This window comes from Pundamilia nyererei, unplaced genomic scaffold, assembly GCF_000239375.1.
Source record: "Pundamilia nyererei isolate P.nyererei 1_Seehausen unplaced genomic scaffold, PunNye1.0 scaffold00350, whole genome shotgun sequence".
NCBI classification, from domain to species: domain Eukaryota; kingdom Metazoa; phylum Chordata; class Actinopteri; order Cichliformes; family Cichlidae; genus Pundamilia; species Pundamilia nyererei.
This window is the reverse complement of record NW_005187751.1, coordinates 419,406-431,788: the sequence shown is the minus strand read 5'-3', so window position 1 is coordinate 431,788 and position 12,383 is coordinate 419,406. Positions and strand designations below refer to the sequence as shown.

General features: G+C 39.6%; 1 protein-coding gene across 2 annotated transcripts in view; it reads left to right on the top strand.

Annotated features, from left to right (window-relative positions):
• Positions 1-12,241, top strand: part of clcn7 (chloride channel 7) — a 16,980-nt gene extending 4,739 nt beyond the window's left edge. For both annotated transcript variants that reach the window (XM_005752269.2, XM_005752268.2), the window contains 23 exons: positions 838-903; positions 1,308-1,373; positions 1,515-1,647; positions 1,793-1,902; positions 2,300-2,380; positions 2,461-2,523; positions 2,648-2,731; positions 2,915-3,008; positions 3,841-3,905; positions 4,124-4,240; positions 4,335-4,389; positions 4,888-4,948; positions 6,922-7,063; positions 7,761-7,854; positions 7,935-8,107; positions 8,464-8,515; positions 8,599-8,726; positions 9,371-9,456; positions 9,573-9,705; positions 9,998-10,057; positions 10,143-10,319; positions 11,615-11,695; positions 11,833-12,241. In XM_005752269.2, coding sequence (XP_005752326.1) covers positions 838-903; positions 1,308-1,373; positions 1,515-1,647; positions 1,793-1,902; positions 2,300-2,380; positions 2,461-2,523; positions 2,648-2,731; positions 2,915-3,008; positions 3,841-3,905; positions 4,124-4,240; positions 4,335-4,389; positions 4,888-4,948; positions 6,922-7,063; positions 7,761-7,854; positions 7,935-8,107; positions 8,464-8,515; positions 8,599-8,726; positions 9,371-9,456; positions 9,573-9,705; positions 9,998-10,057; positions 10,143-10,319; positions 11,615-11,695; positions 11,833-11,919 — 2,208 coding nt within the window. In that variant the 3' untranslated portion in view covers positions 11,920-12,241. The remainder of the gene's footprint in view (positions 1-837; positions 904-1,307; positions 1,374-1,514; positions 1,648-1,792; positions 1,903-2,299; positions 2,381-2,460; positions 2,524-2,647; positions 2,732-2,914; positions 3,009-3,840; positions 3,906-4,123; positions 4,241-4,334; positions 4,390-4,887; positions 4,949-6,921; positions 7,064-7,760; positions 7,855-7,934; positions 8,108-8,463; positions 8,516-8,598; positions 8,727-9,370; positions 9,457-9,572; positions 9,706-9,997; positions 10,058-10,142; positions 10,320-11,614; positions 11,696-11,832) is intronic.
• Positions 12,242-12,383: the final 142 nt, after the last annotated feature.

Below are 12,383 nucleotides of genomic sequence, written 5' to 3'. Positions count from 1 at the left end.
ATTTGTAGCTTAGCAAAGTCGTACTAAAACATTTGACAGATTTTTGAGCGCCGTGTACATAAAATCATTTCGAGGTCAGTAAACACAACCAGAATTCATACATAAGGCACACGGGATTATAAGGGGCACTGTCAATTTTCAGAAAAATCGAAGAATTGATTTTAAGTGTGCCGTATTTTCCAAAAAACGCGGTAATAACGAAGGTCCGCTAGCATGCTCTACCAAAATTAGTGCTTTGTTGTGTATCTGATGGACGAAAGCTAAACCAGTTCATCACCACTGAAATTGCAGCATTTTTATAAAGCAATTCTGGTTCATCCGTTTCATTCAACAATCCGCTTTCGCCCTTCTCACTCTCTGTCGCCGGCACGCTTTTTCCGCCATGTGCATATGAAAACAAAGGCACTGCCATTGCGCGTTTTACAATTCATCAGCAATTCATCCACCAGGAATTTACTGTCATCTGTGATTCCTTGTATTGATGCTAAGATTATGATTGATGCTACAATTATTATTGTAGCTTCATTTCTAGAGAAGTACATGTGTGGTTATGGCGTAGGTTACACTGTAGTGTTTCAGAGGGGTTTGTGGTTACAGCTATGATGTAGACTTTCTGGAGAAACTGGCTGGGATTGAGTTGTTAAGAAAACTTTTGATTGTCAAACCTGTCCCCTAATTTTCTTCTGAGTAAGAAAAAATGCATCTGATGCTTGTGATTCATTGTTCCACTCCCTGCTGCTGTATGTAAAATGTTTTAATGGCAGTAAAATAGTTTCCAGCCACATAACTGAGGTCAGAGGTAATGCGTTAATGCTTTTTTTTCCTCGCCCCCTGCAGGACCCTATTAGGGGCCGACCGAAAGAGATCCCACACAACGAGAAGCTGCTGTCACTTAAATATGAGGTAAAACTGCTGTTAACCAATTAGAATCCTGTGTTTCTGATAAGTCTTGAATAAGCTGGATTACACTTGGTTACTTTGATGTTTTCACAAGAAGTGAAAATGTCCTTTTTTGCCATCTTAAGGAAGAAACTAAAGACTGAGCCAGCTATAAAGATGCAACTGTTTGTAATGTTCTTAAGCAAAGTGGAACTGTCAGTACTTCAGGAGATATGCTTTGTATTGTCTTTGAAATTTTGTATATACATCTAAAAAATGCACACAAATTGGTCAGATTTTTGGATGTCAGTTTCTTTAAATAGATTATACAATTGAACCTAGCAGGAAGAGCTTTTGTGTGGGTGTTGTTTTTTCTTACAGATGTATTTGATTAAATGAAATGTATTCATCTGTCTGTTTCATTGTAGAGTCTGGATTATGACAACATTGAAAACCAGCTCTTTCTTGAAGAGGAGAGAAGAATGAGTCCCATGGTGAGTGGTGCAGGAATCTTTTGCAGAAATGGTAGTTTGCCTGGGCTCTGTATGAACTCCATTATTTTCTTTCTGTCTCGAGTCTTGTGTCTGGCTGCTTTATCCTGCATCACTTCTTGTCTTCTCATCTTGTGTTTTTAGGGTTTCCGCTGTTTGGAGATCAGTCGTTGGGTAATCTGCGGTCTGATTGGCATTCTAACGGGTCTCATCGCCTGTTTTATAGACATTATGGTGGAGAAACTGGCTGGGTACAAATATCAAGTTATTAAAGAGAGTATCCTTTAGACGTGTACAGCTTTTTAGTCCTATTTTTTAGTACCACGTAAATATGCAAGGCTTAAGGAACTTTAATTTTTCTCCAAATCACTCAAGTGATTTCTGGAAAAAAAGGACACTTCCTTGACTCTGAGCCTTCACAGACATTGAAAAGTTTACAGAGGTGGGTGGGCTGTCTATTTCTCTCATCCTCTGGGCCGTTCTCAACTGTGCCTTCGTCCTGGTGGGGGGCATCATGGTTGCGTTTTTTGAGGTAAGACAGAAAGCAAAAATATTCTTGACCTTTTCTGATTAGCCTAAATTTTGAATTGGAACCACTTCTTCCCCATTTGTGTGGTTTAATAATAACATTCCTCAAGTGCAAGAATGGGTTTTGGAGAAGTGTGACATAAAAGCTTTTGCTTTTTTTTTCCCTTTTTTGTTGCTCTGTTACATATTCCTTAGCTACAAGCAATTCAAATCGTTGTGGAAGTGAAGATTTTTGGTTAGTAATAGCATGTCTGTCAATGTCTGAGTCCTTCTTTGAAATACTGATAATTTAAGCTAAATGTGTTTCTGTTTTTGTGACAGTGCAGTTTATTAGCATGTGATGAGGCACTGTGTGTACCACGAGTCTTCACATGTATCTTTTCCTGTTCTTTCTCTTGTAGCCAATAGCAGCTGGAAGTGGTATTCCTCAGATAAAATGTTACCTAAATGGAGTCAAGATTCCCAGGGTGGTACGGCTCAAGGTACGTAAAATACCAGTAACTTAGAATAATGGCTACACTAGATCCACCTTTACATCTTTATGTCCCGTTGTTCTTCGTAGACGCTGGTGGTGAAAGTGATTGGCGTTATATGTTCAGTAGCTGGCGGTCTTGCTGTTGGAAAGGTAAACTATATTAAAATCCTTCATCTTTTTATAAACATACACTCAAACTGTGTTCTGAACACATTTGAAACACATTTTTAAAAAAGCTTTTAAAGCTGTCCTCTTGTTTGCCCACGATCGTCAGGAAGGTCCCATGATTCACTCTGGTGCTGTTGTAGCTGCGGGAGTCTCACAGGGCAGAAGCACCTCCTTAAAACGGGACTTCAAGGTAAGCGTGTGTTGAGATCCTGAACACTAACATGCTTGTGGGTCCTGTTGTGGGTTGTGTATATAGTTGGTGTGTCACATCGATTGACATTGTGATAAACTCCATATATCATAATATACTAAGTTTGTGTGTGTTTGACAATAGGAGTTGTTAATAATATGAAATATATGTGTGTTTGTGTAGATGTTTGAATACTTCCGGAGAGACACAGAAAAGAGGGACTTTGTTTCTGCTGGAGCTGCTGCTGGAGTTTCTGCTGCTTTTGGGGCACCAGTTGGTAAAAACACACAATCTGCTTTTGCTGTGTGTGAAGTTCAGCTGCTTTAAGCTCTACAACAGTATGATTATATATGCCCACACTAAAAGCAAACAAAAAATAATAGTTTGCATAATAAGATCTTTAGAAGTCTTAAATTTGATGCACTGGGATCTACAGAAACCCTCTGACATACTCTTATTAGTCTGTTGATAACTGCCTGCTGTGATTATAAAGCTGCCTTGTGCATGTTGATCAGGTTATCGTGTGAAGAGTGCTGCTGTGATCACGCTTGCTAACTCTGGATTCGTTTAAGGGTGTTATCACACCTGTAGTTTGTTTACTCTGAATCAGCTGAGTAAAAATTTGTAGATTAACCCTGTGGTTTGGTTTGTTTTCACACAGAAAAATCCAAGTGAACCGAAATGTGTCACTGGAAACCACATGAGAATGTTCAGTCCACTCATTTGCCAGATGTGTTAATAAAATAATAATAGGGTTAATAAAAGTTAAATACAAGAAGAAGGTGCTGTGTGAGAAAACCAGAAATTTATGTTTACTTAACAGCTAGCCGTTAACCCGTACAGACGTTTGCACATCTATAGCACCTTCTTGTGTTGAGAATACAAAGCACACAGGGCAACGGGACATTTTTAAGCTCAAACTTTAACATACACCTGGTAGTTGGCTTGGATCATGTTCACACCATAAACAAACAGACACTACCTCCTCCGAAGTGTGTTTTGTCACTTCTCCAAGTCACTTTTTCAGTCTAAAGGAAAAAACTAACAAAATGAATATATAAAAATGTAATGCTATTCTGGTTTCTAAACTCTCTTTCTGTGGTCGACAGGCGGAGTTTTGTTCTCTCTAGAGGAGGGAGCTTCTTTCTGGAACCAGATGCTCACATGGAGGATAGTAAGTCATGAAATGAGCATTAACCCCTATTAGTGAGCACAATATGTTGAATCAACAGCATTTCATCCAGAAGTCTAATAAATTGAACTGAATATCTTTACTGTCATTGTCGCTTAAACAACAAAATTAAAAAGTTGTCTAAAAGAGTGATTAAAACACAAGTGGATAAGTTTTAGTATTTCCTACATCTCCTAAATGCTTGCCCTCCTCCTCTGCAGTTCTTTGCCTCCATGATCTCCACCTTCACACTGAACTTCTTCCTCAGTATCTATCATGGAAAACCAGGAGACCTTTCCAATCCAGGTCTCATTAACTTTGGACGCTTTGAAAGTGATGTAAGAGACTTGCATTAAACCTAAACAGTGTGCTTTTTGAGGTCAATTAATTTTTGTGGTCAATGTAAAAGCACTGACTTTTGCCTCTTTTCAGAGTGTGGCCTATTACTACTACGAGATCCCTTTGTTCATGTGTATGGGAGCTTTAGGTAAAATCTTTTTGTTTTGTTTTTTAATTTCTACAAATATGCACAATTCTTCATGTGGTCCATTTTGGTATACACTATCAGCTACAACCTAAAACCAATGATGCCTAGAGGTGGCATTTCCTGCCACTAATCTTCCCTAGAAGCACAGTGCCCCCCAACACATAACATGAGCTGCTCAGGAATAGTTCACTGCATAATCAGAGACCCCAAACACTGAATAGGAATGAGAATCATCGTCTAATTCTTTACCAGTTCCGCATCAACTCATCAGTCACACTCATTTGCATCCAACCTTGCCAATTTCTTTGATCAATATTTTTCTTTTCTTCTTATTTTCCTGAGAGTTGCATATTGCAAATCGATCATCAGTCCTGCACCCAGTGGGTGTCACTTCTAAATGTTTCTCACACTGATGACAATACCACTGTTCTATTTCACTTACACTATCGCTCCTGTTTATTCATTTCAATAATTTGTTTCCGTTCCTGTCCTGTGCAGGTGGGTTGTTGGGAGCGCTCTTTAATTCAATCAACTACTGGCTGACTATCTTCAGGATCAGGTAAAGTTTAGATAGGACTCAAGCAAATGCAAACCAAACTGTCATTAACTCAGAAAGGAAATATTTCAGCAAAGGTTGTGAATAAAGAAGAGCATGTGTGTGCATTGTGCCAACAAAAACATCAGCTTGAAAATGTTGGTTGACACAGACAGGGTGGGGTGCGAGATGAGGTTTTTTAAGAGAAGACTTAAAATGGATTCTCGGAAGTTTGTGATTGACATGTGTAAAAATAGCCTCAGTATAAGAACAGGTACGATCACCGGGAGGCTGACTAATGTGGGAGACGACTCGTACTGAGAAGTGTTCCTGGCTTCCTGCTCTGGAGCTGGCTGATATAAATGTACTCAGATCTTAATATAATACAGTGTGTGTGTGTGTGTGTGTGTGTGTGTGTGTGTGTGTGTGTGTGTGTTTATCTGTCTTCCAACTACTCTTACTTGATCAGTTGAGGAATCAAATTTGGCACAATGGCTATAAATTAGTCACTAATAGTTTGCTAATGCTTATTCATTCTCAATCATAATCAAAACATTAAATCCAACTGTCATGACACCAGATTTTTAATAAATGAGTGTCAGTTTATTTACAATATTAATTGACAGGAAATGGGGAAACAGGTGGTCTGAGGATTTGATTTCATATCTGCAATTTTTATACTCTTTCCACGGTGGAAAGTCTGTATTAAGAGAAAGGGAGAGAGGAGGCATGCCCAATTTGGTCACGTCAGTCACACGGCTCTGTCTGTAAGCGCAGAAACCCGACCTACCTGCTGTTCCTTCTGTGTGCGAGAGTAACCAGTAAGACGAGAGATGACTTGTGGTGAGGAGCTAAAACTGCTTAATGGCTTGTTTCGAGGCTGTGAGTGCACTGAGGTTCTGCACAGGCCCAGTATAAGATAAATGAGGAAAATTTTGATATGCAACTCTTAACCCTCCAAATAAGCCTAATGGATCCTTTTTTTAAAAAAAACAACCAAAGAAAGAGACTTAATTGAAGCAGTCTGAAAACAAAACAAAGTTTATCTTTAATATTTCTTTAAGGATAAACTTGAAAATAAAATATTTGCCTGGCTGGACGGTCTTGTTTCTAAAAATAACTCCTCTGGTCTGAGTCTAAGGAAGTCTGTATTTCTGTGACATTTCTGAGCAGTAATTACACTCGACATTTCCAGTCACATGGCCTGAAGAGACATAAAGTCAAAGAAGCTTTGTTTCCCTCTCACCTGTTTTTATTGGACTAAGAGTGTTAGATTTTGTATTGTTGATTGTCATTTATGCTTAGAAATATCTACTTATATATGCTTAGAGTTTTGTAATTAGTTGTAGATTGGTAGAGGGTTTGATCCTTGATAGTCTGCAAACTTTGTGTGTATTAGAGAGCACTCTGGGAGCACGAGAGAGGTCGTACCTTGTCTTATTGTTTTAAGGTAGGATTAATGTAGCTACGTTTGTTTTAGTCTAAGTGCTTTTTGTTTAGATGAACTGCAGGACTTCCTCACCGTGTTATCTAGGGTGAGGCTACCCTCTTCCTGACCAAGGATGTTTGCTTGTTTGATCAGCGCAACACACACACACACACACACACACACGTACACACGGTACTCTTTGTTTGTATGTAGACGTCATATGTTAATGAACCTATGCATATTCATGTAGCCTCAATAAAAGGGCAGTGTTACGGGGGAGCGGTCGAGAGCGACTGGGGTCAAGCGAAGGAACGGCGTCTGTTCGGTTCTCTCCCGTGCACGAGGAACATGAAGAACTTTGCCTACTCGTGTCTTGCTTTGCTGTGTAATTATATTGTCTTCAACGTTCCAGCAGATAGGTTCAAGCTACAAACCTATCAAAGAGCTGCTTTTTTTTTTCATTTGGGAAAGTCCAAACTGAGAGATCAGCAATGTGTCAGCATTTTAGCCCAGAGCAATTTAGACATTGTACATGAAAATGTCTAAATTTAATGTGTCTGTGTGTTAGGTATGTGCATCGCCCATGTTTGCAAGTGATAGAGGCCTTGTTGGTGGCTGCTGTGACCGCAGCAGTGTCATTCACCATGATTTATTTTTCCAACGACTGTCAGCCTCTGGGGCCCGAACACAATGAGGAGTACCCACTGCAGGTACACCCACATTTGTTTCCACTTGACTGAAAACACTCTCTCGCTGCTTTTTTCGATTTAGATGATGATGCATAATAACACTAAATATGGGTCACAGTGTTACAGCAGAGCCGGGCAGGATTCGTTTTAAGATGGACGGGGAGATGGTGAAATGTGTGACAAAGCAAATTCAGACCAGCACGTGCAGATTTGTAGAGGACCCTGCTCATAATGATCCTTGGCACTTCCTACTTTTTAACCTCACAGTAAAGTTTCATTTCAATAAAGTTTACCAGCATGGCGTAAAAACGGTACTTTAAAGGGATCTAAGGGGATGCAGGATGTTTCTCTCATAGAGTGCAACATTTTAAGAATTTATGTATTACCATGAAAATTGGTTGAGACATTCAGATGTCTCTTTTATATTCAATCATTCCCATGTTTGCTGCTAATTAGAAAACAGAATGTCCGGGAACAGTTTTGGTTCAGTGCACTGTGACTGAGACTAGCTGTAGATTATAAGCTCAGATGATGGAAGCAATACCAGATTTAAATGTTATAATAGTTTATGCTATCATGTTTGTATTTAGGCACTGTGGACATCCAATTCCTAATAAAATCAGACGTGATAAGCAGTTTTTCTGTTTCTGTCTTAAGCCCTTCATTTTGTGGCTCTTGAGTATTTTGTGCCATGCATCATTTTTCTGTCTCTATTTAGTTGTTTTGTGCAGATGGCGAGTATAATGCCATGGCTACAGCATTTTTTAACACTCCTGAGAGAAGCGTTCGTAGTCTCTTCCACAATCAGCCGGGTAAGATGGTGCACTATTGTAGTGACTTTGTTTAAACCATTACACTCTCACTAATTACTTTCTTTGTTTGTGTTTTAAAGGAAGTTACAACCCTATGACACTGGGTTTGTTTACTCTGACCTATTTCTTCCTGGCGTGTTGGACATACGGCCTGGCAGTGTCTGCTGGTGTCTTCATCCCGTCTCTTCTAATAGGAGCAGCTTGGGGGAGGCTGTGTGGGATACTGCTTGCCTCTTTCACTCCCACTAGCCCGGTTGGTGCTCCTCACAGTGACATTTGTTTTAGTTCCCATTTTGAAAACTAGCTACATTTAATGGAGCTGACCCAACAAGTTAACATGACCGGTATCATGGTCAGTATTAGCAAAGCAGTGGAAGAAAATAGTCTTTATTTAAAAAAAAAAAAAGAGAACTTTTAGTTACTTCACAAACCTTCCTACTAAACTTGCTAGCATTATTGTGTTATTAAAAATATGGGATAGGGAAATAGGTGTTATCTGAAACATGTTAAATGCATATTTTTATTAATTAATTTGTCTAGATTATTGTTACATTAAGCTAATATGCCAATTAACATGTGTTAAAGACTTTGCTCCATGTATTTTCATAGATTTGGGCTGATCCTGGTAAATATGCTTTGATTGGAGCTGCAGCACAGTTAGGTGAGTAACTGTAATTTTATGTATGTTGTTGTAAATATTTAAATTTGTTCTACAATGTGCTGCATACTTCCTCCTCTCTGCAGGTGGCATTGTAAGAATGACTCTCAGTTTGACTGTCATCATGGTGGAGGCAACTGGAAACGTCACGTACGGCCTTCCCATAATGCTCGTTCTCATGATTGCCAAAATAGTGGGAGACTACTTTCAGGAGGTGAGTGAAGTCACAGACACAACCTACTCCACACTGCTGAAGTTAGTCCAGTGTAGGGTGATCAGATCCCAGTATAATAAATGCTACTGTATTTTATCTGAATGCAAGTGCTTAGTAAATGCATTTAGCGTAAATTTCAATTTCATTTAATACATTAGTCTTTTGTAAACCTATATTTTCCTTTTCTGTTGAGAGGAGATAAAAAATAAAGTTTATTTTGTTTGTCTGACAGCAGACACTTTGTCCTAACCTGCTGGAATAATTGGAGATTTATCTGAACGTCACGACCACGCCTCAGACACTTACCTTCTGGTTCCATACCTATACATTGGTTCCTGCACTGTAGGCTTTTTGTTCTCATTTTCGTGCCCAACCCTCCCCCCGCTTTTCTCAGTTCTTACACGACTCATTTGTACCCGGGGGTTTGGTCGGCCTGGAAGTCCTCACTGAGGCCTTCCACAAAACCTCAGTCTCAGGCTTAGAGAGTAGAGTCCAACCACTGTAACCTTTCAAGAAACCTTGCGGATTGAATTGAGGATGTTGTCCTTGCTGGTGAAATTGCAGTTGGATCTACTGTGTACAGTTTATGATAGGAAAGTACGGCACAGACAGCATCTCTAACCACTCTTATTTTCCTGCTTTAGGGTTTATACGACATTCACATCAAGTTGCAGAGTGTTCCCTTCCTGCACTGGGAGGCTCCTGCCACCTCCCACTGGCTGACTGCCAGGTAGGATGGATGGATGAACTTGTGTTTGTTTTTCTCACTGTTTCTTTTATTTTATAATCAGTACTTGTACTCTTGTTGTTCACCTTCTTATCACCATTGTCCTCCTCGCTGTCCAGAGAGGTGATGAGTTCTCCAGTCACCTGCTTCAACAGGATAGAGAAGGTGGGAACAATCGTGGACGTCCTTAGCAACACATCAACAAATCACAATGGCTTCCCTGTTGTCGTGCAGGTTTTGGATAGTGATGAGGTAACTGTTTGAATGGGGGTTTTTTTTCTGTTGAAAGTTTGTGTTTGAGGTGTTAAAGGGTTGCTCGCTGCTAAGTAGTTGGTTTTGTTTCTTAACAAAAGGTTGTGTTAAGGTGTTTGTAGTCAAATCCGTGGAAAGCGTTGTTTTTGTGTCTCTTTGTGTCAATTTTTGGCACCACTTTAGCAAAGTACATAAGATACTTTAAGAGCAGATTGGAGTTGACGCAGGAGAAAAATGTGAGACATGTTGCCCTGCAGTGTAAGAGATTATTAACACCTTCCTCTTCACTCAGCCAGCAAAACTCTGCGGTCTCATCCTGCGCTCTCAGCTGATTGTTCTTCTCAAACACAAGGTAACAGCTGATCTGAGATCTGATACGAGAGCCTGTAAAACCTGATTGCAGTTAGGCCAGTTTGCACTGTCTTCTTTCCTGCCAGGTGTTTGTGGAGTTGGCCCGGTCCCGGCTGTCTCAGAGGAAGCTCCAGCTGAAAGACTTCAGGGACGCCTACCCCCGCTTTCCCCCAATCCAAAGCATCCACGTCTCCCAGGACGAGAGAGAATGCATGATGGACCTCACTGAGTTTATGAATCCAACACCTTACACTGTACCACAGGTAACAGATGCAGTAACTGCAGTTGTGCAAGCACCAACAAATTTGATTAGACTTGTAAGTTGAGACTGCTGCTGCAAAATGTTAAATTTGTGGGTTTACAGTTTTCTTTTCATTCTTTCATTAAAATGCTTTTCAGGATGGTTTTTGATGTTTTGTTTGAATGAAGTCAAACTAGGGCTGCTCGATTATGGCAAAAATGATCATCATGATTATTTTCACTGAAATTGAGATGTCGATTATTTGATGATATTTATTTAACAATAACAATGTATTGAATAATGGCTTTAAAGATTGTCAAAACAAATAATATAAAATAGTGTGCAAATACTGATAACTGTGCAAATGTTTGCAATATAAAAAATAAATGAAAAATGTAAACATCTATGTTTAGTGAACTTCAAAATACTGCATAATATTTATGCATACAAATGACCAAACATCAAGGCAAGCTGTGTAGCCACACAATGCACAATTGTATCAAACTGACATTGAGGTATGTCAACTAAAGTTGCTGCTTGAACACAAATAAAATAAAACATTGAAAGTACAATACAACTTTATTTGTATAGCACATTTAAAAGACCAGTGGTACACCAAAGTGCTTTACAATAAAAACAGGAAAATTAAGACAATAAATAAAAGACTATTAACAAAGTACCACATATGTCATTAGGTTAAGGGCACTAATTATACAACAATAAAAGGGAATATAAGAACAAAGTTACTAAGAACAGATATAGCTAAAAGATAAAGTACATAAATAAGAAATTGAACCAAATTTAAAATAGGGACACTAACTTACTAAAAGTAGTAACTTTTTTAAGAAATAAATAAAAACTAGTAGGCCCAAGTCCCATACAATCTCAAAACGGCTCAACAAAACATGGTTCCTGCAACCTCTCAAAGGTTTTTAGCCAAAAACGCCAGCCTATTGACATGATCAGGCTTCAGGGATGCACGCAGGCACTTGACAACATTTCCACCAGTGCTGAAGACTTTTTCTGATGAGGCACTTGTGGCTGGGATGCAAAAATATCCTCTCCTCTCCAAATAACTTCTGCTTAGCTTTCCGAGCTTCCCTCGGGTCCTCTTAATTGTTGTGACGCGTGTTCGAAACGCAGAGAGGTGCGCTCGATTTGCCACACGGAGCAGCGCAAGAGTAAAGCACGAGGGAGGTGCTAATAATCGGCTCAGTCATTTTTAATGATCGTTGAAAGCCCAGATCGTAATTTAGATTAAAATTCGATTAATTGAGCAGCCCTGAGTCAAACTTTAACAAATCGTTCTGTCTGCAGGATACATCACTCCCCCGTGTGTTTAAGCTGTTCAGAGCCCTGGGACTGAGACACCTGGTGGTGGCAGATGATGTGAACAGGGTAAGACGGTGTGTTTATGTTTCAGTGTAAAGGATTTTTGTTTGGTTGTATTTCCCCACATACTTCACATTTATTTTGCTATGATGATTGTCCTGATTAGTTTTTTTTTTTTTTCTTTGGTTTGTCACCTCCTGCAGGTGATTGGACTGGTGACAAGGAAGGACTTGGCCAGATATCATCTGGGCAAACATGGGCTGGAGGAGCTGCAGCTTGCCCAGACATAGTGTGCCCACATACACACGCCCATAGACTGACCACATGTTGCCTCAGAAGCTGTTGACCATCCGTTTGGCAGCCCAGAAGGACGCCTTCAAGGGCCAAAGATCTCTTTTTTGAATAATTCTAAAAAACATCCACCCCTCTGTTAACGCTGAGTGACGGCATTTTCTCCTAAAGGATTCAAATGAATAGTTTTTCCAGGATAATTCCAGGAGCTGTATTTTATTTAATAATTCACCAGATTTTTGCGCTGAGGCAACAAATGATGCTTGACTTTCTTGTCTTTTATTCTTAATCGTTTTGGTTGTTTAGTTGTTTTTCTCACACTTTTACAGAGTTTTACACACACACACACACACACACACACACACACACACACACACACACACGCGCGTCTGTGGCCCCAAATAAAGTTGGACTGGATCAGTTAGAATGAAAATCAATTTGCTTATATTCTAAACAAATCTGT